Source organism: Sander vitreus, chromosome 6 (assembly GCF_031162955.1).
Source record: "Sander vitreus isolate 19-12246 chromosome 6, sanVit1, whole genome shotgun sequence".
Taxonomy (NCBI): domain Eukaryota; kingdom Metazoa; phylum Chordata; class Actinopteri; order Perciformes; family Percidae; genus Sander; species Sander vitreus.
The window spans coordinates 16,350,477-16,378,266 of NC_135860.1; the positions used below are offsets into that span (position 1 = coordinate 16,350,477).

General features: G+C 38.9%; 2 protein-coding genes across 3 annotated transcripts in view; both read right to left on the reverse strand.

Annotated features, from left to right (window-relative positions):
- Positions 1-311: 311 nt before the first annotated feature.
- Positions 312-9,381, reverse strand: gsdmeb (gasdermin Eb). The gene is made up of 10 exons (XM_078253121.1): positions 9,245-9,381; positions 7,932-8,145; positions 7,647-7,839; positions 6,726-6,900; positions 2,633-2,753; positions 2,436-2,549; positions 1,985-2,112; positions 1,734-1,899; positions 1,499-1,572; positions 312-1,377 (listed from the first exon to the last, which is right to left on the reverse strand). The coding sequence occupies exons 2-10, from the start codon at positions 8,134-8,136 to the stop codon at positions 1,150-1,152; spliced, it is 1,404 nt and encodes a 467-aa protein (XP_078109247.1). The 5' UTR covers positions 8,137-8,145; positions 9,245-9,381; the 3' UTR covers positions 312-1,149.
- A 1,132-nt stretch (positions 9,382-10,513) lies between these two features.
- Positions 10,514-27,790, reverse strand: part of osbpl3b (oxysterol binding protein-like 3b) — a 31,018-nt gene continuing 13,741 nt past the window's right edge. Inside the window, exons 2-23 of one of the 2 annotated variants that reach the window (XM_078253122.1) lie at positions 27,467-27,610; positions 23,028-23,144; positions 22,335-22,388; positions 21,808-21,921; positions 21,392-21,556; positions 21,140-21,263; positions 20,226-20,329; positions 19,912-20,004; positions 19,668-19,827; positions 18,767-18,897; positions 18,050-18,151; positions 16,737-16,874; positions 16,001-16,094; positions 15,690-15,919; positions 14,769-14,906; positions 14,595-14,658; positions 14,388-14,466; positions 13,977-14,121; positions 12,851-12,995; positions 12,627-12,753; positions 11,475-11,591; positions 10,514-11,364 (exon numbers count right to left, since the gene is read on the reverse strand). In XM_078253122.1, the coding sequence (XP_078109248.1) occupies positions 11,268-11,364; positions 11,475-11,591; positions 12,627-12,753; positions 12,851-12,995; positions 13,977-14,121; positions 14,388-14,466; positions 14,595-14,658; positions 14,769-14,906; positions 15,690-15,919; positions 16,001-16,094; positions 16,737-16,874; positions 18,050-18,151; positions 18,767-18,897; positions 19,668-19,827; positions 19,912-20,004; positions 20,226-20,329; positions 21,140-21,263; positions 21,392-21,556; positions 21,808-21,921; positions 22,335-22,388; positions 23,028-23,144; positions 27,467-27,553 (2,625 nt within the window). In that variant the 5' untranslated portion in view covers positions 27,554-27,610 and the 3' untranslated portion in view covers positions 10,514-11,267. The remainder of the gene's footprint in view (positions 11,365-11,474; positions 11,592-12,626; positions 12,754-12,850; positions 12,996-13,976; positions 14,122-14,387; positions 14,467-14,594; positions 14,659-14,768; positions 14,907-15,689; positions 15,920-16,000; positions 16,095-16,736; positions 16,875-18,049; positions 18,152-18,766; positions 18,898-19,667; positions 19,828-19,911; positions 20,005-20,225; positions 20,330-21,139; positions 21,264-21,391; positions 21,557-21,807; positions 21,922-22,334; positions 22,389-23,027; positions 23,145-27,466; positions 27,611-27,790) is intronic. The other variant, XM_078253124.1, reaches the window with a different exon arrangement.

Below are 27,790 nucleotides of genomic sequence, written 5' to 3' on the forward strand. Positions count from 1 at the left end.
TTGCTCTTTTGGCACAATTACTTGAACGTGTTGTGTTGAGTATGTGTTTGCAAACTGGTAGAAAAGAATATTTACATGTTTTTCTTATAAACATACAAGGATACAGATAAAAAAGGAAGCAAGTTTGAACAATTTCCAATATTGTTAAAACCTGAAATAAAGCTTCACAATTAAAAGGCACATTGAAATGTTATTGCAAACAAAATATAGTTACAAAGAATGTTAAAGTACAAGATTATCCTACAGATTCAGAGTTGGGGGTGGGCCTCCATGGCTGAGACATGACATTAGACCCTACATAAAAAAAATCATCTATCATCATCGTTTATTTGAAAAGTGAGAGGTTTTAGTTAGGTTTTCACAACATTGGCAAATGACACATGTATACAAATCATACTGTATTTAAAATGTAATTACATGAGAACACAATACAAAAAAGACATGCTTCTTTCAGAGACTATGACCCAAAATAAGATGGTAAGAACCAGGTGCCTATCATTTAACCCCTTTTCTTTCATCTGTGTATAATGATGCTGTTCCAACCAGCAGGTGATAAGTTAAAGATTTAAATGATACATCAAAGATTGTGCACAATCTGTATTCAGTTGTGTAGCAGCATATTTCAGGGCTGCAGCTAATGATTCTTTGTCATTATACCACCACTTGAAAATTCCAGGTTTTGATTGGCTTGAATTAACTTTAAGTAACGCACAACTTGTAGGGTACTATCCCTTATCTAATAATAAGTTATAATCTCAAAGTGGATCATTTTACATTTGTAAGCAATTGTTTTTTTTTCTAGATAAAATCCGAAATCAGTAAAAAAACTGCACCTCACACTTTCCTAGAGTCTGAGGTGATGTCTTCAAAATGCTTGTCCAAAAGGGAGTCCAAAATCCATGACCTAAACTTTTTCTAGCGATTTGTCGTCGATTGACTAAAGCATTAATTCACTAATTGTTTTAACACCAGTACATTTATCTATATAATTATCCTACAATGAAACGCAAAACTGTTTTAGAGGAATGTGTACTGCACCAAAAAGAGAAAAACACTGATAAAAATAACGTGATCATCATGATCCCCGTTACCTCATTCCAGTGTAACGTTTCAAGTTTCTGGTGGATAAACTGTAAACGTGTCTTCAGTTCAATCACTGTGGGCCAACGAGGCGAGACCTCTGACAGCGATACACAGGACCAGAGGGCGATTTCCTGCCAGGTGGCTTATTTCTGTCTTCACTGTGTCCCCGTCTCTCTTCAGGGACACATTAGAGGAGGCAAATAGATGTTCAGTCTTTTCAAAGAAGTCTTCTGTCAGTGCAGCTAGGCCTGCGCTGCTCAGATGCAACTCCCCCTTGCCGGATACACACTGCACCTGGAACAGGTGTGACAGAAAGATAAAAAGGCAGCAAAATCAATGTGATGCCGCATTTGAAGAAAAAAAACCTTACATAACATGTTGTGTTGTCTTCCTTGTAAAAACTGACTTTACTAACCAGTTGCTCCAGAGCCTGTAACACTGTGAGGCTGCAGCACATTCCCAAGACAGCAAGACAATCATTTGTCATCTCTGAAAGACAAAGACCCAGATACAGGATAAAAAACTGTCAGGATATTCTGCATGCAGTGGGAACTTTGCAACTCCACATACTTCTCTTCTTGACCTTAAATTGAGGTTTTTCACAATTTGAGGACTTCAAACGACATTTCAATTGAGTACAGCTTTCTCACCATCCATTGCGCTGGTAACAAGGTTAAGGGCTGTAAGGACTGGTGTGGACTCAACCTGACCAGACTGCTCCAAAAGGTCCAGAATTGCTCGGATGTTCTGTTCTTGGGGCTCTGTCGTTGTGACATCACCCAGGGCAGGTCTCTTATCAAGGCACATCTGGTCCAGCTAAGACAGAGGAAAACACCCAGAGTTCCTATTGCTAACACCACAATATAACTCTGTGTTGATAAGACCTCTCTGTCCTGCTTACTGCATTCTGAAGTGAACTGACGGCCCCTCGGTCCTCCATAACTTTGGTGATTTGCTGGAGTAGAAAGGACCTCGTGGTGGCAGGAAGAGCTGAAAGCAGCTGGAAATGGTCGCTCAGTTGCTCCAGCTCTAAATAAAATACCAAATGAACACACTTTCTCATCCACCATTCAGACTAAATGTGTGCATGGCATGCACCATGTCACTAAAAACTCAGATTGAACCAGGCATTTATTAGAAGAAATGTATAGAAAACAAAGAAGTTAACAGCACAAGTTCACACAAGACCTTGTATCATAGGTCAAAGCACATGTTAACAAACAGTTATCACACCGTTATGATAAGGTGGCCCTTTGGAACTTGAAAACATGCATTTCTGAACACGTCATCAGCTGTAACAACCATCTAAAGTCACATGTTTTATGGCTGCGGAGAAGAAAACTGCAATTTACCTTGTCTAAGGTAGCTTTTTTCAGAGGCAGGGGCTCCAACGACACCCAACAGTCCTTTCTTAGCAAGGCCATCGACTTCAAAACCTCCAGTGGTGCCTGACATCAGACACAGCTCTGTGGAAAATACATGTCATTTCAAATATGTGAAATGTAACTACAGTAAGAGTTGAATCAGTTGTGCGTGAATGCTTCCTCACCAAAGCGCCCATCTTGTTTGATCTCTAGCTCTAAAAGAGCATAGGCAATGGTAGTATGGATGGGAATCTCCATGGTGATGTTACTGTCTTTACTCAAGCTCCCGTTCTCTTTCAATGAAACCTGCCGATTTGCGACAATACCGCAGGCGTGAGACCAAACACACAAATAATAACAAAACTCAATCTGTTTTAAAGGAAATATCACTCTAAAACAATTACTGCTGAATAACAGTTATTGGTGATGCATGGTAACTCTGCTGGTGTGTCTGCTTCCAAAGGATGTAAAAATGAGGATGTGGCTACAATGGAATTGATTATAGGGAACCTATTATCTATCTAGTTCTAGGACATGCTTTGATATCAGTCTCTCTGAGTCAAAGAACAAAGGCTCTCTCTTATACTTAATAACACAGAGAGTAACTAAGGTATAAGAGGAAGACAAATCCACCAACAGTTGTCCAAAAATTGCATTTTACACAAATTTCACTTCTTCCTAACTAGAAAAAATATTGCTCCACTCTCTCCACCTACTCGCATAGCATGCAGTTGCATGTGGAACTGAAACCAATTCTGGACAAAGTAGGATGCCATGAACTGAGAAAGAAATACCAAAAACATATTGAGGGAATGCAGGCACAACTATAGGTATTTATAAAATGATTTCATCCCTAAATAGAAAATGCATTGCATTTTGCATGATTGCTGGCATAATTGCGTAAGAAGAAGGTGAAGTATTGAGAATAGTTGGAAAAGTGGGAATGGTTTTGGTTAGTACGAATTTACTGAAATGTTGAATAATACCAATAATGTATTGAACAAAAGTGGAATAATTTAAAGTTTTAGTGTAGCATGTGAAAAAGTCATAGTATAGGTATATCAAAAAAGTGATATATAGTCGTATTATAGCATGTAGTACAGTTTATTGACAAAAGGGATGAAAAAGTCATAGTAGTTTGTAAAAAAAATTAAAAAGAAGTCATAGTATAGTATATCGAAAAAAGTCAAAAAAGTCATAGTATAGTAGGAAAATAAAAAGTCATAGTATAGTGTGTCGAAAAAAGTCATAGCATAGTATGTGTTTGTGTTGATCTTCATAAATCAATGAATGTTTGAGTATTAAATAAAGTTATTATTATTATTGTGTATTGTAAACCTGCACACAGATGATACCTGTCAGTAAGGATGAACTCTGTGTCTCAGGTGAACAAGGTTTCCTGGAGTGAGTTTGCTCCTGATGAAGACGAGGCTAATGATGAAGAGTGGGATCTGACTGTCTCATAGACACCCAGAGGATTCACTTTAATATTTTCCTATTAATGTTTAATTTTTTCAATACAATTACTAATTATTAATGTTCACTGTCAGTTTTCTGCTTCAAACTGAACTAAAGGTAAAACTGTGTTCTGATTAGTTGTTTCTGCTCAGGAGGGACTAATACTGACAAAACATGTTTATATGAATGAAAAGAAAAACATTTCCACCAGACAACATGGCATCTGTTGCCCTGCTTCAGAAAACACGTCATAAAAAGACATAGTATAGTATGTCGAAAAAAAAAGTCATAGTATAGTATATCGGAAAAGTAAAAAAAGTCACTGTATAGTATGTCGAAAAAAGTAATAAAAAGTCATAGTATAGTATGTCGAAAAAGTCAAAAAAGTCGTTGTATAGTATGTCGAAAAAAAAAGTCATAGTATAGTATATCGAAAAAGTCACTGTATAGTATGTCGAAAAAAGTAATAAAAAGTCATAGTATAGTATGCTGAAAAAGTCAAAAAAGTCATTGTATAGTATGTCGAAAAAAGTAATAAAAAGTCATAGTGTAGTATGTTGGAAAAAAAAGTCATAGTATAGTATATCGGAAAAGTCAAAAAAGTCACTGTATAGTATGTCGAAAAAAGTAATAAAAAGTCATAGTATAGTATGTCGAAAAAGTCATTGTATAGTATGTCGAAAAAGTCATTGTATAGTATATCGGAAAAGTCAAAAAAGTCATTGTATAGTATGTCTAAAAAAGTAATAAAAAGTCATAGTGTAGTATGTCGAAAAAAAAGGCATAGTATAATATGTCGAAAAAATCATAAAAAGTAATTGATTGTATAGTATGTCGAAAAAAGTCAAAAAAAGTCATAGTATAGTATGTCGAAAAATAAGTCATAGTTTAGTATGTCGAAAAAAGTCAAAAAAGTCATAGTACAGTATGTGTGTTTGTGTTGATCTTCATGAATGAATGAATGTTTTAATACTAATAAAAGAGTCATGGAAAGGGCCAGCCTGGACTGGGTAACGAACCTGGATCAGAGTCTGCAGTGACTACTAAAAAATCATAGTATTCTATATCAAAAAGTCATAGTAAGTCGAAAAAAGTGATAACAAAATCATAGTATGGTATGTCGAAAAAAGCGTCATGGGTATCAAACTTGGGTTAGAGTCTGCAGTGACTACTAGCTGGTTGCCTGTTGGTGGCAGAGCTAACCTCTGAATTTATGTTGAAAGCAGTAATAGCATAGTATGTCGAAAAAGCCATTAAAACGTCATAGTATAGAATGTTTAAAAAATTATAGTATAGTATATCAAAAAATCATAGTATGTCGAAAAAAGTAATAACAATGTCATAGTTTAACATAGGACGAGATGTAAAACATTCTTTAAGTGCAAGCGCGTACCAAGAGAATGTACTTGACCTTGGCAGTGTAGTTGACACTGGAGTTTTACTACTTGCTGGTTGCCTGTTGGAGCAGTGCTAACGACTGAGCCACTGTGCCACCAAATAATTGAAAAGTTGGAAACAGTCATAGCATAGTATGTCGAAAAAGCCATTAAAAAGTCATATTATGGTATGTCAAAAAAAGTAAAAGTATTGTATGTCGAAAAAAGTGATAAAAAAAGTCATAGTATAGTATGTTGAAAAAAACATCTTGCCTGGACATCAAACCTGGGTCTGAGTACGCCGTGACTTTTTACTGGTTTGCCTGTTGGCAGCAGTGCTAACCACTGAGCCACTGTACCACTAAAGATGTTATCTTGAAAACAGTGATAGCATAGTATATTGAAAAAAGCCATTAAAAAGTTACAGTAATAGTATGTCGAAAAAAGTGATAAAAAAGTCATAGTATAGTATCTGAGATTAACTGAAAGAGCCTTGGTTAACTTCCCATTGAAGAAGCCTGAAAAAAGCCTAAACAATACGCATTCTCAATATAATGACCTCACTGTGAGCACCAAAAAGCACTTGCGAACATATTGATATATAATTTGTGTCGATAAAGTTAAAAAATGTGGGCATATCAGCGATTTGAAAAACTGCTACTCTGTGCTTTCGTCCAGAAAAGTCTAGGTTGTTTAAGGAGGGCTGTCAATGAAGGAATGCTTGTGGCTCTTGTCATTTGGAGGCTCACTGAGCCTATTGCTTAAATGAGCACATTGGCGAAAAGTAGACAAGTATATCTACGTTTTGACGTAGAAATGGTGTATGAGAAGTAAGAATTGTGGACGTAAGAGAGAACGTTTTAAGACGATGTTCTCTGTCCTCTGCACTGTAGCTGTGATATCACCCACACTGAGCAGGCCTTCAAAACGCAGAGAAAGCCTAAAGAAGCACTAAAGTGATAACACAAAAACTGTAAAAGATATAAAAAACCCAAATCATTTTCTAATAGCTGAAGGTTTTGTGAAAAGTTTGAATGATGTCTGTAGGTGAAAGTATGTGGGAGCAGTAGCATTTAGAAGTGGAAGAAGCCTGAAGAGGATTTAAAGATTGCTCCATTGACTTTCAATGTAAAAAGAAAAAAGCTTAATATTTTAAAAACTGTAAATGGTGGAGAAAAGTTGAATACAAGCACCAATGTCGTTAAGGAGCTGAACATTTTGACATTTGAATGGTTTTTGTAGCTGAAAGTATGCAGAAGTAGTAGGTGGCCAAATATTATAGGAATCGGAAACAATATTGTGAATGCTGCTGAATCAGCATTCACACAATAACTCCTGTTTATAATATAACAGTGAAAGGGGGATTTTCTTTTGTGATGAACTCTTATGCATAAAATTACAAACATTACACTACCATAAGAATAAGTTTAATACTGTACTGTACCTTTGAGCTCTTGGGCCCGCAGAGGCTCAGTCCTCCTCCACACTCTCCTCCCTGCTGCACCTCCTCTATGACCGAACAGGGCTGAGTAGTCACAATACGCTCCTTCACAAACCCAAACACCTGTCTGGGCTTCTCCTTCGTCTGCTGGATCAGACCATGGGACATGTCCAGAACCCTGACAAAAACACCAGTGTAATGTTTCACAGGGAACATTCTTGGAATATTATGAAATGTATACAGACTGGGAAATCTGTAAAGTATTGTCTTAAACTGATTTGAATTTTAAAATAAAAAAACTATTCATCCTGAACCAAAACAAGCAATTTTCTTGTGATCCATCCATCTTCGTCCGCTTATCCGGTATCGGGTCGCGGGGGTAGCAGCTCCAGCAGGGGACCTCAAACTTCCCTTTCCCGAGCCACATTAACCAGCTCCGACAGGGGGATCCCGAGGCGTTCCCAGGCCAGGTTAAAGATATAATCCCTCCACCTAGTCCTGGGTCTTCCCCGAGGCCTCCTCCCAGCTGGACGTGCCTGGAACACCTCCCTAGGGAGGCGCCCAGGGGGCATCCTTACCAGATGCCCGAACCTCCTCAACTGGCTCCTTTCGACGCGAAGGAGCAGCGGCTCTACTCCGAGCTCCTCACGGATGACTGTGCTTCTCACCCTATCTCTAAGGGAGACGCCAGTCACCCTCCTGAGGAAACCCATTTCAGCCGGTTGTACCCTGGATCTTGTTCTTTCGGTCATGAGCGTGTTAATATTCAACAGAACCTCCATTTTTTGCGTGCAACTTTATGGTTGGACAAAGATCATTCCTGCTTTGCGCAACATGATCTTTAACGGCATGTCAGATGACATTTACAGTAAAATTACTGTCATGTTAACAGTACAGTGGAAACAGGGGGGAGGGGGGACTAACCTGCCTTTGGAGTCTCGCAGCAGCTTCTGCACATCCACCTCCTCTTTCTTCAAACTGCCAAAGGATGACTGGAGTTTGGAAGAGTCTTTACCCTCGAGGCTCACATTGGCGTGGGCAAAATTTGCGTCCACGGTCCCTTGGATGTTGTCACCAAATGTCCCACTGTATTTAATGAAGTCTGTCTCTATGACACCTGTGAACAGTGAAACATTTAGGTTTTCTGAGAACTTAAAAAAAGAAATCAATACAATTTAGTATACTAGTATAGAGTGGTTTGATGTTTACCTGGCTTTATAGGTATGTCTCCTGTTAGTATATCATTGAGGTTAAAATCAGAGGGAATATACTTGGGCTTCTGCCAGACCCAGAAACGCTTGCGCTTCACCACCACTGTCAGAAGAGCAATAGTATCATTCAGGCTGGATAATGGGATCAGCAAACCCCCATTATCCACCTCCTCCACAAAGTTTCTGGTGGCTGTGGCAAACATCTCTTAAACCTGCAAGGGTGATAATGAAGCTAGGTTAAACATTTTTTTTTAAAAAGCACCAAAGAGTGAGCTTGAAGAAAAGTACCACCCATGTGAGCTCCTCCTCAGGCTAAAAACTAGTGTAACGTTAGTTACTACTACGAGCCTTCGATCATCTTTCTTTTTTTTGTATCCTTATTTTTTATTGATTTTAAATAACCAACAGTCTTTCAACATATGTATTCAAATACATAAAAAAGATACGCTTCTTGCCCACCTCCCAACAACCCACCCACAAACTTGAGCCATCTGTTAATAGAAAAAACAATAATAGTAATAGTAATAATACTGGTTTACAATAAAAGTAACAAAATAACACTAAAACAAACAAACCTAAAACACAAATAACAAAAACCTATACATGAGGGTACAGTCTCACTTGTTATTGTGATCTTTAAGGACATAGGTTACTGGGTCTTGAGTCCAAAAATGTAATGAATGAATCCCATATTTTATGGAAAATATGGCTTTTGTATTTAATGGCATATGTAAGCCTTTCAATTGCTATACAGAGGATAGTTCATTAACCCATAGGGTTACAGATGGACAACAAACACTTTTCCACTGTCTAGCAATAAGACGTTTTGCAGTTATATTGAATTAACCTCAATCTACTATTAATAGTCATAGTTTGTGCTTGACAACATGCCCATTCAACATTTCCCATTCTAGCTCTGTAATGACATCCATGCCATTCTCTTATAGTCTGAGGACTCTCTTGATGACTTAAGCAATTTACTGTATACTTTTGAGATTGTCCCTTTAGCTTGGGGATTGGGTGTTACCAGTTCTTCAATACCATTTAAAGCAGGGGTTTGGTATCTTTCTTTCTTTTATTTTTTCAAAGTAAGTCATCATAACACCACTACAACGTATGACACTTAATGTACTTTTACAGCATAGCAAGCAAAACAAAATAAAATAACGTACAGGTAAAGCAATAGACACTTCCAAACAAGTCTTCACTTTGAAAAAATAGCTACATGCTAGCAGCATATGCCAACACGTCAGTCTCCAGCTGTAGAACAAAAAACATCGAAACAAAATGCAAATGCTAATTACCGCTTACCCGAAGTCCGTGTTTTAGTGATGAACCAGACGAGAAACGTTCTTTGCGGCCAGACTTCTAGAGCAGACAAGGCTTCCCCATGTCTCGGTTGTGTGCTGTACAGTGAAGTGGATCTTGTTTTGGACAAAAGACGCGCGGACGCTCCGCCTTTATCTCTACAGGAAGCTGTAGGTGTGTTACTGAGGCAACTGTCAAAACCATAGACTGTATGTGTCTATGGTCAAAACACATGTATAATAATGATAATAATAATAATAATAATAATAATAATAATAATAATAATAATAATAATTTCATTGCATTTTTGTATTATTTGTTCCCAGCACTACAACGGGCAGCAAACGGCTAAGCATTGGTATATATTATGTATGTATTACATGTATATATATATATATATATATATATATATATATATATATATATATATATATATATATATATATAAATATAGATTTGCTCCAAATGTAAAGTGCATTACAAATAAAATCTATTATTATTATTATTATTAATAATAATAATAATAATAATAATAATAATAATGTATTCATTGTTATTTATTCATGTATTCATATATATATATATATATATATTTGACTTGCCTGATAACCTATACTTGTTTCAGGGCTCCATTATTGGTTCATTAACCTTGGATTTTGGTAACAGTATAGCAAAACATATAGACAAGAAGTCACCTACACCACAGTAAAGTGGCTAGATCACAAAGCTGTGAAATTAACTGAGTTAGCTCCCTGTGTGCCAACATTTAATCAATTTGGCTCGAGGCAGTAAACTGTTCCAGCATCTGTGTGACACAGCCACAATAAAAACTGCACATTGTGAGCTACAGAAGGTATTTATGTCAAGGTTCAAACACTATCTGAAGCCAACCCATGATATTATTACCATAGTGGGAGGAGCCCAAAACCTGCATCCCTGTGGAAAAACTATATAATTTATTGAGAGAAATAGCCTTTTGTGGCCTCCAAAGGTACCAGAGCTAACTAAACTTAACTTTCATGGATGTTCCTCTTGCTCACAATAACATGATAGCACTGAAAAGAAGAATGGTGCTGCTTTGAAGGCACAAAATGAACTTCCTTCTCTGGGTATATGAAGTTTTCTTTTTTCCTGTTTCAAAATTTAACTGACATTTACAACAGAGTTGTCAGTCTGACAAGTCAGCATCTCAGTTAAGTGGACAATATAATAACGGTCTGATTAATAGCTTTCAGTGTTTCAAACTAACCGTCACAAATGACTCCACAAAAATAAAGCATCAGAGATTTTATTTGAGCTCATGGAGCATAGTTTTGGACACTTTTGGTCCCAAAGCCGAGGGTCCAGGTAGACAATGGTGCAATTGATAGAGTGAAAAATGGTTGCTACTGCTGCTCATAGTTGCACAATCATTCACACAGTCATAGCAAAAAGCAGTAATTACTTTTATGAGACAGAAAGAAAAGCTGAGTAAGGATTTAAAGATCGTTTGAACAATTCTAGTTTGGTCCTTACAAAACATACATTTAAAATAAAAGATCTCAGAGATGCAACAAAAATAAATGAAACTATATGAGTATGAGTAAGGCATCAGGCAGGTGCAGAATAAATATCGGATATGTACACTTCATCAATGGCATATCAAGGCTAGATGATCTCAGAGGTAGAGAATGTCCATGATAAGACGACAGCTAAAGTGACCCGTTTGTTCAATACATTTTAAGCTAGTGTAGACAAGTTATGAAAAGGATTTGTCATCCTTTATACCAAGTAGTTTTCATTGTCTCAGTTTTGGTGATACAGTGTAACATATCCACGTGAAAACATGGGCCTAAATCTATCAACATTCATATCATATGTTTGCATAAACATTTTATCACAACTTACATAAGCACTTGCTATTAAGGCATTAACTTTGATGAACTGCACTGAATGTGGATGGTAAGGCTGGGATATCACCAGAACCCAGCCTGGATCACAGTAGAGCCTGTGCAGGTCGAAATGTGTGAGTTCTGCAGTTCAGGGGTCACCACAGCGTAGGGAAATCTATTTGGGTGAAGCCAGGGTCCTTCCTCAGCTCCCAGTATGTGTTGTTGCTCACCCAGGTATCATCCTTTGACCTCCTGTAGTAGGTAAGTAAGTATTAAGTATTTAGTATTAAGAACAGACATGCTCACTTTTCCATAAATTACTTTCTTCGTGAAAAACGAATAGATCTGGATATTTAGTCTACCTGAAGAATTTAGGTTGATGTGTTGCATCCTCCAGGACTCTCCGTCTCTCTCTCTGCAGCTGTTCAATCCTCTGCTTCTGCTCCTCTGCAGCCTCCAAGTTCCCCTCCTCCAGCAGTCTGCCAGCAAGACAGACACATTAATTATGCAAACATGGTAAAACATGAATCTGTAATATTCAAATTTAATCTTCACTCATGTTCTTTGGTTTTGCATCATTACAGAAAGACCTAAGACTAATTATGGAGAGACAGGAAAATACATAATTTAGGATACTAAAGAACTAGTCTTGCTTTGCCAGACCTTCCTCCACAGCGCTGCGGAGGAGGGTCTGGCTAGTCCACACAGCATTCCGGGATGGGAGAAAAACGTGATCAGGGTTATTGGCATTTCTTTAAATCAATCACAATCGTCTTGGGCGGTGCTAAGGCCGAGCGGAGCCAAGGTGCCACTGCAAAATAGCCTCGGGAAGGACATTTCTTTGGTGGAACATGTGTACGTTCAAAGGTTGTTTTAGTCGTTCAACAGAAAACTCAGATATTCTAGCTAGCTGTCTTACCCTGCAGAGATCTGAGGAGCAGTTAACCATAGTCCTCATAAATCGACCAGAGTTTAAAATTCCAACACAAAGAAAGCCTAAGGTAACGGGACATCCAGCCGAAAAGAGCAGAATTTCCGGCGGCAAAGGAGCAATCCCGGAATGTCGTGGATATAGACTACTGAAGGACTAAAAGCAGTGCCATTTTTTTTACTTTGATGGAAAAATGCTTCTTCTTTCTGTGGCTCTTGCAGAAGTGTTTACATAATTTTAAACCTTATTTAAAAATGTGAGCTAAAATTAGTTTGATTAATCTGAAAGGCTCTACAGTTACTTATTATTCTTAACATGAGTATTGATGTGTCTATCTTTGTACTGTTTTGATCATAGGGTTGGGCGGACATTTTTCAAAACAGTGTGTCAAGAGGATATGATTGAGATCCATGATGTCAGATAATAATAGGTGCTCAGATATTCACTGACATAGCAGATGTCAGATGATATTTCTCTGGCGGAAATCTAAAAAATACATACGTCTACAATCTACAATACGTCATTATTTATTACATTTATTTATTATCAAGATTATTAAAAGCCATCAATAACGTGCATGTACCTTTGGTCCACACGTAGTCTAGTGTCTGTGGGTGGTAGCAGCAGTTTCAGGGATGGGTCCAGCTCGTTCAGTTCAATAGCAAACTTGGTGAAACCATAGTACTGCTCAAGGTCTACTGGCATTGCATCTACAATGCAAATAAATAACATCCTCTGCATCAGATACTGTCGTAGGGAGATATGCATAACAAGGCGTTCAGTGCATTCTTATGAAAGATGTCATACTTGCTCTCCAGATGCACGTGGCTGAGGGTGGGTCTCCACAGAAAACTGCTTCCTGCCACTTTCCAAAGAGTTTGTGGATGACCTTCCCTTTATTATCTGTGATAGCTCCCTCCACCTCATTCACACTTGAATTCCAGTATTTGGCCTGCGAAAATAATTTGCAGTGGGGGAAGAACATAGTATTATAAGGGAGCATGAATAGACAATGCAGGTATCGTGATCACGTCCTCTTGCAGTCAGCAGATGCTGCTGTTGGTTAAACCATCCCAAGCCCCAGCTGTGTTGCTGGGCTGGTGTGTTTAATGGAAGATGAGTAATAATAAGTTCTGACATGTCTGGACTTGCTACCCTGCACAGCTTCAGGATTTTTCTTTCAAATGGACACACTCTAAAGCAATTAACCTTCTCCTCTCAGTAAAGACTTCCATACTTCAAACACTAAAAAACAGCGAGGGGTTCTTGGTGGCATGCAGGTAAAGAGCACCATCTGTGTAGAAGGTTTATGGACAAATGAAGGGACTACAGCATTTACTGGGGATTACGTGGAACTTATATATATGGAAAAATGCTCTCTTTAATGCTTGTAGGCTATTTTGATCAAACCCCCTGGGGTTCACCGAGGGATGTCTACCAACACAAACATACGGTGAATGATAGAGAGAGGAAAGAAAGAGAGCGCTACAGTATGAAGGACCTGGATTAGACTTACATTTGGTGCCCTATTTATCACTATATTTTACAGTATTGGATATATTTGACTGGAAGTGACATTTTACAGCATTTGTGTTTGAAAGATGCTATACAAATAAATGTACATATGCAAATAATGTCTTGCCTTGCAGCACCTTGCAGAGAAGCATAATTCAGCCTAGAGTGTCACATTTACAAAATAAATAATACATTTGTCATGAGAAATGTAAATGGAAGTCTTGTGTAGCTAAAGCACATAGCACTCCCTGTTGGCATAATGGTCACTGTTTGAAGGGCCCCACTTTTCATAATAAGGCCCTCAAAGAGCATTCCATTAGAAATAGTTGTTGAAGGTGGTAATGGGGTCCATTAGGGTCCATTTATTGGACTGCTACAGCTACTAAATATAACTTTACCTTTTTCATGTTTGCCTCACCTTAACAAAAGTGATCTTGCACTGACAAATATCACTGCTGGAGTTTCTGATGGAGATCTCCCCATAGTGCTCAATCCAGCGTTGTCCACTGAGAATGTTGTGGATGCAGGACGTCACCTTGTTCCACTCATAGTGGTCTCCAAATCTAGAATGTTTTTTTTATTAAAAGCAACATTTCTTTTAAAGGTGCAGTAGGTAAGACTTATAAAGCAGAAAGGGGGGAGGGACTGAGAAGTTGTCGATGTTCAAATTGTTTGGCTAAATCCTGGATCTTCACAATCCTACCTACAGCACCTTTAACTTGACACCTGTTAACATTGCTTTTTATTTGACACAGCCAGTGGTTTGTCAAGTCTGTGTGTATGTGTGTATCTGTCCAGTCCTATAGTAAATGATGCAGAAGACACTCACCCCGGCAGAGTTACATGAGTGGTACCAACAGGAAGAATCTCCATTGACTTCCCCCAGAACTTGTTCTTACACCTCACATCTACAAAATAAAAATAAAAAAAATAAAAAAGCAAATGTACACACTAACATTTACTGTGGATGACCAGCTACTACTGCAATCTTTAAAGACACTGACAATGGATTAGACTGATTTCTTTATTCCACTACCTTGCCAGAAGATGAAGTTTTTAGACTCTGCGTGGCAAGCTGAGATCGGTGGGTGATGACTGACCTGGCGATGTGAAACAACTGGGTTGGTAAATTGATTCAATGAATGCTTCAATGCATTATTATTGGAATACTGGGATTGTTAATAGCACACAAATTGTGATTCATGCATACCTGCTCTGCAACAAATCGGAAGCCTTTATCTGGCCGGTCACATTCATATGTCTCCCCCAGGACAGGATTGAAAGGCTTTCCCCCAGTTCTGTAGTAGCTGGATGCATAGCCTGATACAACAAACGTAGCTACGTATACCTGCACAAAGATAAATAATACAGTTAGTAGTGCTTCATTTATAATTTTTATTACAGAATAATGAGTCACCTTGACTGTGGTGGAGCAAGAATAAAAAAAAGACATCAGCACATTAAACTGAGCTGTATTATTATTTTAAAGTGCCGCATATTATTAATTCATTTATCTACATGCTGTAATGAGCAACTGAGTAACTGTCTGAATTCTCCTCCAGTAGTTGCACTGAGCCAAGAGAGCACTGATAATTACTTCAACATCATAATGTGAGGCCAAAGATTGGAGCTGACACCGACTTCAGCTGCTATTCACTTCCTATTTATATACTGTATATGGCACATTTGTCCTTTATAACTAGGCAACTCCACAGGATGTATCTCTACACCTCCCACACAAAAGTGAACAAAATTCAACCAACGAATTCCATCACTCCAAAGTCAGTCAATGCAAATGTGAACAAAAGTGAAACACTGAAAGAGGCAGAAATCTTCCTGCTGGAAATCTGCAGGCAGAGCTTAGGGTTTCTCCCGCATAAAGTGTAATAAACAGGGCTGGCACACGCTCTAGCACTGGACAATACCTCTGCCCGTGGTCAGCTAGAGTCCCTGGTCGAGAGGAATAACAGCCAGCAAAAAGGAAGGGCTTATTCCTGGCTCTTACAATTGTGCTTGAAGTTCTGTCAGAGGGGGCCCATTATGTGCTAAAAGGGAACATGTTATCTGATCAAAAAATACTCTTCACACACACTCAAACAGCAAACTTTGCAACGTGAATTTGCCATCTCACCATACGTTCAAAAGGATCCTGTGTGTTAGCAGCCTTGTCGAGCAGCTCACTGTACTCCAGCTCCTCACACAGTCTCTGCAGGGTGTTGAGCGGCTCATTAAGTTGCACAGGCATCGCCACTTTGGACAGGTCTTTGCCTATGTTGTTTCTGAGAATGTTCCACAAGCTGATGGTGCTGTTGTTGGGGCTGGGCGAGGGCAGGCAGGATCTGTGCTGACGAAGGACAGAGCCTGACAACAGATGGTGTAAGAGGTCAAGATTTATTGAATCTAGCACACAGTTTATGTCCTATAGTTCTCTGTCACATTTACCTGAATTTGGTCTCTCAGTTTCTGTCTCGTTGCTGAAGTTGTCCATGGAAATGTTGTCACTAATGTCACTAATATAAGAGTCATCCTCTGATACCTAAAAAAACATCCTCAATTTAGTTAATAGATACATTTTTAATACCACCTGCAGAAAGGGAATGGGCAGTTCTCTTTCAACATCCTGACACATCAGCAGAAAATATACTGCATTAGAGATGAATGGTCCCTTCGGACCTGGTGACTAATTTGCACCACGACTTGCTGTATTTTTAGATCAAAGTAATTAACTGCCATTTTCTCATTTCTTCAGCTCCAGCTGCAATCGGATCAAGGTGCATGAACACTGAAGAAAAATGAAACTGAAGTGATAAAAACTTTGCTTGAAGGCGATGATAGGTCAAAGGCATGTTTTTCTCTTTGCAATTGAACAGCACTGACTTGCCATAATGCGCTTAAAAGTTAAACACATTTTGCAGAGAGAATTGATGATATGTTGGATGATGATAAATCAATTTAGAACATCTGTTTTTTTATTTTTTACTCCATTTTATCATGCAGCTCTTTTTTTTTTTATTTGAAGCTAACAAGACAAATTACATAACATTAACAATAAATATAATTCAATTTTGCAGCCCTAAATGTCAGTTTATGCCACTGGCTGATTCTGAGTAACAGACACATCAGTACAACTGCTAACAGTTTGTAAACTGTAAACTGCTTGTAACAGTTTAGATCTCACCTCATTTTCAGAGGAACTAGCGGACAGCAGAACTTCCTGTGCATCAAAGAACTCGGACAAAGACTCTGTGATTGAAGCTCTGCTCTCATTGGACACTTGGTGTACGAGGGGACGGGATTCATCAACAGAGTCCTGTTTCTAGGAGACACAGTGTTCATAGCTATAATTAAAAACGGGGAAAGGGCAACATCATCATAGCCAGAAGGGGCGGCAATCAGAGGGTAATTCAGAATACAATACAATCACAATGGATGTGGATAATGAGAGTATCACAACACACATCCGATATGCAATATATTGAAAGACAGTCATCTATTCAGTTTCATGGAAGCTTATAGACATATAGAGACAACTGAATTGAAACATTATGTAACAAAGTGCAAAGAGTCTCTTTCTTTTTAATACACAGCAACATGTTAATGTGCCATCGTTTGAGTGTTTAACAGCCATAAACTGGCCATACTTCTTCGGAATAAAAATTTGTATAAAGGTAGGACCAATTTCACAACATATTGAGAATATATTGTACCAATCAAACCTATTTCTAGAGACTGTATAACAATGTATTCCTGTATTAATTATCAAGAGACAGTCACAAGTGTACACACCAACTCTTCTGTCTGACAAGAGGTGGACATTGAACAAGATGCACATTCAAAATGGATTCATAGCATTCATATAATTCTTCTGAAAACAATTTAAAACATGTGAACAATTACAAACAAGAAGTGCTTTCCACAGAGCCACACATGGAAGTGAGCACACCCCTCCATCCGTTGTTATTGCTGAAGCTGATTAATTAGCCTGGAGATAATCTCAGAGGAGGCACATTAGTTTTGCACCGTGTGTTCAAACAAATTTCCAGGGACACGATTAAGTAGATCAGCTCCAACTCTCTGGTCAGCAAATCTGCTTAAGAGAGCAAAGAGCTTCCTTTACTGCAGGAGACGATAATGTGACAGGTAGTCTCCCCCTGAGCCATGTGATCGTGAGACACAACCACAGGGCTGAGAGGAAGCACTTTGTCATAGCAAATAATGAAAATGTAACTAATTTGAGGGGGCTGTGTTCGCTGAAAGGTTTTAAGTGAAGAATTGTTTTTTCTATAGTCACTGTCATTATAAAAGAAAGTGAGTCTAGTGAGGGGGTGAGGAGGAAAGCAACATTTGTTGAATGTGGATTAGATGGAAAGTACAGCTCATTCATTCTGTGACAAAGTCAAGACTGTGTGGGATGAAAATAAAGACGGAGATAATAATAATCATCATGATTGGGGGGGGGGTAGAGTAGAGTCACTGCATTCCTGCACCCACCTGCACAGGGGCAGTGAGATTTATTAGTGAGGGCTCTACGATGTGGGACTCTGCGTGTATCTTGTGCAGGCGCTCTCTCAGCTCAGAGTTCTGGGCTAACGCCTGAAAACATAACCAGCATAAACATTGTTTATAGCACACACCAAACCACTAATGCCTTAAATACTGAAAGCTGACATAAATTCCTTACTACTTAAACTGCTTATCAACACATCCTATTTATCTTTTCTATAGAGACCTATATGTGCAATAACTGCAGACATCAGACAGGAAGCCACAGGAGTCCAAACTATATTACTCACCCATTACTGACTCTATCTGAGGTGGAGGTAGGTAGAAGCAAACAGCCATAGGGTATTTAAAGTCAAAGAAAAGTGTTGGCATAAAGAGCGCAACCGCAGAGGTTCTACTGTGGCAAAAGAAGTCAGCATGACAATGAGTGTGTGTAACCATCAAAGTAGAAAATAAAACAGGCCTCTGGTTGGGAGGCAGCAGCCACAGGAAACATGACTGTTGAACATGGTCATGTTCAGGTGGGCAGACATCACACTGCAGCTAGTAATCCCTCTAAGAGGCTTGACAATGTGTCACGCCTGACAAGTGGTGTGGGAGGACACAGCATCTGAGGGGAGTGTAACAGTCTAAAAGAAAGTGGAATACCTAACTTATTTTTACTGACTGATAACTGTCTGTGTGAGTTTGTGTTATTTTACGTACTGTTGCCAGCGTGTTCTTCAAACCGACAACCTGCGGTGATGTAGGGGGAATTGTTTCGTGGTCCAAGCATTGTTTTAATCTCTCTCTCTCAGATGTTAGTGAACTCAGGGCTGTCTTCATGGTTGCATGCACTGCAGAAAAAAAGAGGGAAGCTTTAACTAATTTAACAAACAAATTAGCATTTATTTCAGTGCAATGCAGATCCAGTCACAGTGGATACAGTCTATCACACCACGGTTCTAATAAAATGGAACGAGTGTGAAATCTCCTATCACCCAGCATACCACAATCTTTGTTTTATGATGTTCATTTTACCACGTACTTCACCATAGGTGCTTGGGAAGCTAAGTTATTGAAAAGCGCTGGCAATATTAAGGCAATCACTTCATTCGATTAAGCTCATCACACATCCTTAGCTTCATAATTTTGAATACACATAAATGTGTCAGCTGAAATGCCAGCTGTTCCCTGGGGCAAACTTTAAACCTCTTTTACAGAAAAAGTGGGAATTGTAATGCCATTATGTAAAACATAAATCATTCTCATTATGCCATGATGTTAAGCATCAGGTGTCTGAATATAAGTTTTCAACGAGAAGTAGCAGAAAACTAATTAAGACCCCCTATTTTCCAAGCTTTGTGGTTTAGAAAATGTAAAGTACTCACTAAGCAACGGCTAGTGGACATACTGACAGGGCACATCATCAGACTTCTAAAGAATGTAAACAGTTTATCAGTAATCAACAGCTGCCATGGCTGCACCATTGTCACATTAATTTGTTATAAACAACAACACCATGCCAGTCCTGTCTTAGATGCAAATAAGACAGCAGACGGATTTATGTGCACTTGTGGAGTTTTTCTCAGTTTGTAAAAATATCAGCTCATAATATTTTACTCACAGTTGGTGGCAACGCGGCAGAAGTCCTCTTGAAGCTTGGCCACGTCAAAAGTGGAATCCAGGGATTCAGTGTCAGCCTTATCATTGGCGAGTGCAGCGGTGGAGAGGTTAGGGTTAGAAGCGTGCAGGCGGATAGAGCCAGAGGAGATGCAGCTGGGTACCTACAGTAGAGCAGGAGAAGTAGAGTTTGGAGGGACTAATTCTAAAAAAAATATAAAATATGATCACACTGTCACAATATTTACCTGCAGAGTTGTTTTGACATCTTTGTTGTAGTTTTTACAGCGCCATTTCTTTGGTAGTCTCTTTTCCTTCTTGGGGCTGTCAAATGTAGCTGCCTAGTGAACACAAAGAAAGATACTGATGGCCGAGACAGAGAGTATTCTATATTTAGTAGCAAATGACTTGAGGGCAACAAAAACTATTGGTGGAGAGAAATGATAAAAGACGAATTAAGACAAGTTACACTGTATAATAATCTGAGTCATCTAGTATTTTGGATGTGATTCAGCATGACCTTGCAATTAAAGGTGAAATGAATCAGGAATAAAGTGCTGACCTGCAGTGCTTGGATAGATGGAGCAGAATAGGTACGGTGCAAGACTTCCATACTCTGAAGCAGGTGGTTGAGGTCGAGCAGGTAGGATTCACAGACTGACAAGTCTGTTGAGAGGAGGAAAAAGATCAGCATTGAGATAAGAAGGTTAAGAAGTGGGAAGAGGGTAAAAGAAAGAGAAAAGGAATCAGAAAGGAGCAGCGCAGAAACACTTGCATGCGCCGGTTTGGCCAGTAAGGACTTCTCCATGTACATACTGTACAAATGGCTGATGTTTCCTAACCTACCATCCATGGTGTCAGTGACACCCAAGACTTGTATGTTCATAGGGACAAGCACACACAAGTCACTCACTTAAAAAGGTGGATTATTGTGTACATTTTCCAACTTTCTAGTTTAGAAAAGCAAAACTTCTCACTAAGTAGCAGAGGCAAATGTTGACACATCATCAGAATCCCAATGAATGAAAACTGAGACATACCGTTTTTATATAATCAACAGCTTTCTTTCTTTATAAACAACAACACCATGCCAGTCCTATCTTACCTGCAAATAAGACAACAGGCAGACAGCTGTATTAGTATTAACTGAAGCATTTGACAAATTAAAAAGTTGGACTGATCAAGGTTAGATCACCTGCCTCTTTTAATCTCAATGGCAACTTTACTGTAATAGCAGGCTCTAAATAGATCACAAACCTTCAGGCACACTAAATAAATAAGTGGATGGAAATAACAATAAAATGTAACCAATGGTTTTTAGCTCTCAGCCAAATCGGATCTTTACATTTTATCATCTTGCTTAGAAACCAAGAGGCAGGAGGGAAGTCACATAAAATGGTATTAAGAAGTGCTTTAGAATACTACTGAGTGTGGAGAAACTTTGACAAATCATGAGAGTCAGTTCTACTGCCTCACCTTTGGAGCACTTGTCCATGTCGTCAGACGACTGGAGCCAGGCAGCTACTTTGGCCTGGCTGTTGCAGCTTAAAGGGAAGGCTCCTGCAGAATGCACTGTGGACTGCCTTCGTATAGACATGCACTGAAAGAGCAAACAGACCCAAAGGTCAGTCCAATAACAATTTGCGTAGAAGCAGAGCTGAAAGCATTTAGTGAATTACCATCTTAAATAGACCACAACGTTTCCAGTAACAGTGTGCACCGGTATACCTTTCTGATAGAGGCAGTCTCCGCCATGCTCGGAGAGTTGGGGGAGGAGTAGTGGGGATAGTAGAAGGACTTCTCAGTAGGGTACATGGCAATCTCATTTTGCCGATAGAGCCGATGGTGACGCAGCTTGGAAACCCATTCATCAAACAGCTCATGTGACTTAATCTGCAGAGCAGATATCAGAAATCAACTCAAGGACAAGTAAGACGACGGAGGCGTGAAGGTGAGAAAACACACACAGGTACTGTAATTCTCCCTCACCCACATATACAACACATAAGATCATTCTAAAGTTTTTAGAATCAAAATCAAAAGATTCCAGGAATCAAAAGGGAATAATCTGAATAATCCATGTTTAACATCACTTTCTGTAAATCTGTAGGGAATACTTTACATTCATTAGCCTTGCGGTTTACCTTCAGGTGATAGATGTTTTCCTCAGCATCAAGATCGATGCACTTGGCTTTCTTCTTAATGGCCATGACTGAGAGACCCACGTCAATGCAGCCATGCAGTTTCCCTTTCTCAATCTGCAAGGCAAAGTCAACACACAGTGTTATGAATATTTTTGACTTGACTTAATACAAATGCAACGGGATACTGTTCAGTTTTAAAATTCCCTATTACTCTTATAATCCTTTTATTGGCTCTGGCCGCCCTGGCCAAGCAGAGCCTCTGCATGGCTGATACATAATTATGTGAGATTGGCAGGTAAAGTGCACGGTGTGATTCCTATCAATGACAATGAGATTGTGAGGGAATGAGGGCCTTTTGTGTCTACAGGCACATATACACACACACATACATACATATATATATATGCATATATATATATATATGCATATATTCTGGGAAAGACAGGCAGCAGTACCACAAGACACAAAGTGTCCTTTGTCATCTTCTGTAACCACATAGCATGCAGCCAGCAGGCTTTTGTACTCACATCTGCACTGCACTTGCCATACTTCAGGATGCCCTTGTCCAGGAAGAAATATCTCTGTAGAGAGAAGGGAGGACAATGAGCGGATGAGATGCAGCTGGAATGATATGAAATATCCCTGACAGCAAGTCTGAAATCACTGTCATGACTCTATGATGATGACAGAGTCTGCCTCTTGTTAATGAATGTTGTTAATGTCTCTGCAGTGAAATGTTTGTCATCCCAGGCTCTTGCCTTGCATCTTGTCTGCCTTTACTACTCTTTCCCTCACTTTGCAATCATTCTCCTCCACTCTCTTTTTAAATGTGACTCTTGGTGCTCTGTTGAAAGCACAAATACCTGAAATGCTCTGACTGTAAGTCAATACTAAATGTATACAGCTCTATTAACCTGCATGCCATCAGCTAATGCAGCTAGTAGGTCGTATCATCCCAGTGAAAGCTTTTAGACAGAGTGTAAACAGTCACTGACACAGGTCACATGTGACTCCTCTGTGGGCGAAATCAATTAGTTTAAAACACAAATGAGTCATCTCAGCAGATTTTTTGGAAAAGGATCCTGGGTAAAACTGGGAAATGGAAATGACGTTCAGTTGTCAAGTACATGTAAATATGTCATGGAGTCCATCACTCTAAGAGATGAGTAAGTGCTAGGTAACGTGGGTCGTTTAAGGACCTCGGAGGTGGTTGATTATACCTTATGCCAGCCCTTCATGGGCCACTTCCTCCTCTTTAACATGTAGCCCTCTTGTTTCTGGGGCTCCAGGACATTACTGAAGCCTCCACGCAGACCCTCCACTATTTCCCAGCTGTCCTGTGGGCACAGATGGTTAGAACTCTGAGATGATAGATACCCGTTAGCAGACACTCTTGTGCACACACATGCAGATCAAAGTTGCAGTAAGGTTTGGTAACATAAAACTAACGACACAACAGAGTCAATGCCTAAGTCAAAACCATAAAGCAATTTGTGGCTGTTTACATTTTCAGTCTTTCCTTCAATGTAAATCAGTCAGTGAAAAAACTGTTGGAGTGGGAGAAGACTGACTTGCTGAAGGGAAAATGCAGCCCTATGAGGTTTGTTGTCCACAACTTTACACATTACTTTCACCTCATGGTCCCATTTACAAAATTAGCTTACCTGTCTAATCTCAACTCTTCACAATAATCATTTCCTGACTGAGATTAGAATGCTGAAAACCAAATCCCCCTGCAAATACAGAGATTAAGGTGATATTTCATCATAGACTAATCCAGATAGCTCTGTCATGTACTTCAGTGGTGACGATTCTGGGAAGGCAGCATAAAGAGAGGGATTTGTAACATCTTTGTGGACACAGAGAATATTGCATCACTTGTGGTTTATATTATTTTAGTTTACATTACTGTAGTAATACTTGAGGATGTCATCAGGGTTATCTTGACTTGGGCTGGGAGGTTATAAATGTTTAACAGAAACTGGGGGCGTGTAGCTAGAAAAGGTAGGGACATTTACTAGGTTAGAACAGGCACCCAGGTGCAGTGCTGGGCTGTGGGGTGATTTTGACATAGTGGCCACAGTCGGTATTGCAGTATCACGTGATGCACACATGCTCAAAAATACGTTTTCTCCATTCACAATCACTAGAAAAAGAGCAACAGCAAGCAGGAAGTCAACCAATTTTGCATCTGAATGCTTTTTCAGTGTATACGCCCAATGAGCAACTTTCATAGGAACGTGGGAGGGTCAAATAAAAAACACTATTGAGTTGCACTGAGGGGAATCTAGGATGCTGTGTTTTTTTTTTAGCTTGACCCATATTGGGGAATAAAAGTCAGAATATTCTGTGCTGCTTCAATTTAAAATTCTCTTTTGTTATTTTTGTCTTTATTGACAGTTTGACAATGAATAGACAGGAAGAGATTGAGATAGAGGGGGGTTTCATATGCAACAAAGGTCCCCAGCTGGAATCACACCAGGAACATTGTGGTTATATGGTTAGCATCTTAAACATGAGGTCAACAGGATGTACCCTTGACCATTTAAAAAAATAAATATTGTTACTCTCCAACTTCAGATAAGTGCAATGCTGAATTGCTGGAGTCATTTATGGAGCACAAATGCAAAACATTCACTGGTTCCAGCTATCCAAACATGATGCTTTGCTGAATTTCTCTGTTCTATATCATTATACATAGAATACAGTGCTGCTCATAAGTATTCATACCCATGCTAAAGTTGACTAAAAAGAGGAATAAAAAAATCATCTTTTGGAAATTGATCTTAATGCCTTAATTAAAAAAATGAGGAAAAAACCTACCTTTTAAGGACACCAATTTTTTTTGTGAATGAATAATTTATTGTAAATAAATAAATGTTCTTCCTTAAAATACAGGGGCCATAATTATACATACCCCTATGTTAAATTCCCATAGAGGCAGGCAGATTTTTATTTTTAAAGACCAGTTATTTCATGGATCCAGGATACTATGCATCCTGATTAAGTTCCCTTGGCCTTTGGAATTAAGAGACAGAGACTGGCATGGTTTTATTTCAGTTAGTCTAATAGCTAACTGAGATAAGATCCATATCAATGCAAATCAAACCAGCTATTGGGCTAACTAAAATAAAACCATGCCAATCTCTAGGTATGGTGAAGGGTATGTGATGATGTGGGGCTATTTTAATTCCAAAGGCCAAGGGAACTTTATCAGGATGCATAGTATCCTGGATCCATGAAATAATTGTCCTTTAAAAATAAAGGAAGAACATTTATTTATTTACAATACATTATTCATTCACAAAACAATTGGTGTCCTTAAAAGGTAGGTTTTTTCCTCATTTTTTTAATTAAGGCATTAAGATCAATTTCCAAAAGATGATTTTTTTATTCCTCTTTTTAGTCAACTTTAGCATGGGTATGAATACTTATGAGCAGCACTGTATTCTATGTATAATGATATAGAACAGAGAAATTCAGCAAAGCATCATGTTTGGATAGCTGGAACCAGTGAATGTTTTGCATTTGTGCTCCATAAATGACTCCAGCAATTCAGCATTGCACTTATCTGAAGTTGGAGAGTAACAATATTTATTTTTTTAAATGGTCAAGGGTACATCCTGTTGACCTCATGTTTAAGATGCTAACCATATAACCACAATGTTCCTGGTGTGATTCCAGCTGAGGGACCTTTGTTGCATATGAAACCCCTCTATCTCAATCTCTTCCTGTCTATTCATTGTCAAACTGTCAGTAAAGACAAAAATAACAAAAGAGAATTTTAATCTTTAATCTTTTGGAAATTGATCTTAATGCCTTAATTAAAAAAATGAGGGAAAAAACCTACCTTTTAAGGACACCAATTGTTTTGTGAATGAATAATGTATTGTAAATAAATAAATGTTCTTCCTTTATTTTTTAAGGACAATTATTTCATGGATGATTTTTTATTCCTCTTTTTAGTCAACTTTAGCATGGGTATGAATACTTATGAGCAGCACTGTATATTTGGCTACTGTCGCAGGAACAAAATATTGTATGCTGATAAGGCAGTATTTTAGGATCATATCCTAAACTTAATACATTTATCCAAGTGGGACAAAAACTCAAGCACAAATTACGTTCATAATACAGCTATCCAGAGAGACTTTGGGTTCTTGGCAGAGGTTTGAGGTGAATGTGTTTGTTGTCCCTGAATGTTCCAGTGTATAATAGTGCTGGCTTAACAAACTGCATCAGTCAGAGAGGCTGACTGCTGGAGGTGAGGCTGTCTAAAACAAACCCTCATTTCTGTAGGGGTTTGGGGGGATGGAGAGCTTGTGGATTGTTCTTTCACTCTCCCTGAGTGCTCGTCACAGCTCCCACTGACACAGTCACACAGTGATTCATGTCACACACTGCCTGGGCATTTTCCTTCAAGGTCAAGGGAGACTTTCAGAGATAAAGTAGAAATATGACTGAAGAAGACATGACATGCTACAGGGAGAGCTCTCAGCATAAGAACATTGTTAATCAACAATGTTTCCAAAGTTGTCCAATATAGTGTATGTCCTGCTGCAGCTTTAAAACCATTGCGTGTGAGGAAGGAGCCATGTCCTTGCAAAACTAAAACATGAACCTACATTACTAACTATAACTATCACCCATGTTCATTTTGGGAAATTTGCTCTCTTGCTGAGAGATTTAGATGAGAAAATTGATGCCACTCATATTTGAGAGTGGTATCAATCTTCTCACCTAACTTTTTGCCAGAAAGTGAACAAGCATATTTCCCAAAATGTTGAACTATTCTTCTAATGCACTGACCAACTGCTCAGCAAAAATTGAAAGATTTGAAGTGATTTTTTGTTCTTATAATTTGAACATAATCCTCAAATTTACACATTTGAGTGAGAAAACTACCCAAAAACCACAAATACAACTTAGATTTTCTTTGAGGAAATGTTAATTCAATTTCATGGATGATCTGAAACTTAGATCCAAGCACATCTCACGCTTATGAGGTTTAAAACAGCCATTTGAGTCAATATTTACTTATTAATTTAATTAAAACACTTTTTCAGTCCCTGTATTTGTTGTTACTCTAAAGTGATGGGCCACTAGTGTCTGTGTATCCTGTGGGCAGGATTTCATTTCCAAAGCTGTTGCGTGTAATAAAAAAATGTATGAGTCTGCTGCCTGAAGATAAACACTTAGGGCAAATGCAACAACAGTTTGTACATGGTGCTATTATCTTCACTATTATGTGTGTGAGAGAACTATACTTTCGAGGGAATTGTTGCAAATTAGCATTTTAGTAACTTAGAGGACTTTAAAGGTCTGAGACTGAGGCAGGGAAAACGTCTTTCTCAAGTTGGCAGCATTGGGTCCTTGCTGTTGAAGATATAAAATGCAAAGAGAGACTCAGATGAGCCTGTCTCCTCCAGCTTGCATTTATGAAGAGCCAATTAGAGCCTAGCAAGAACATCTGAGAAAACCGCAGGGCCTATTAGCAGAAGTTTGTAGGCATTTACTGTCAGGTCATTCTCCTCCCATAGCACAGAGAAATCCCTGGCAGTTACACAATACCCAAATTGAACAATCAGAAAAAAAGAATGTGGAGAAGCAAATAGTTAAAACTTTTGAGTCCTACAGTGTCATCGCTGTTGTGCGTTACCTGGCGGCTGTCGAGTTTGGACGAGGAGCTGCTGTTGCTGCGTGACATCTTCTGCGACATGGCTGAACTGTGCTCCTCTGAGCCCATTTCGCTGCAGACTGGCCAGTGCACGCTAAGGCTGGAGTACCAGGAACATTCCCTTTACTAAGAGCAGAAGGGGTGGAGATGGGGTCAGGAGGAGAGAGGGTGGAGAGAAAGATGGCTTTAAGAGGCAAGCCATTTAAAAGCCTTTTAGCTCTGTCTCACTGAAAAATGCATTAGGTTATTTAGAGGGATTAGTTTTTCCATCTTCACGTAGCAGAATATGGGATGTAATAACAAAAG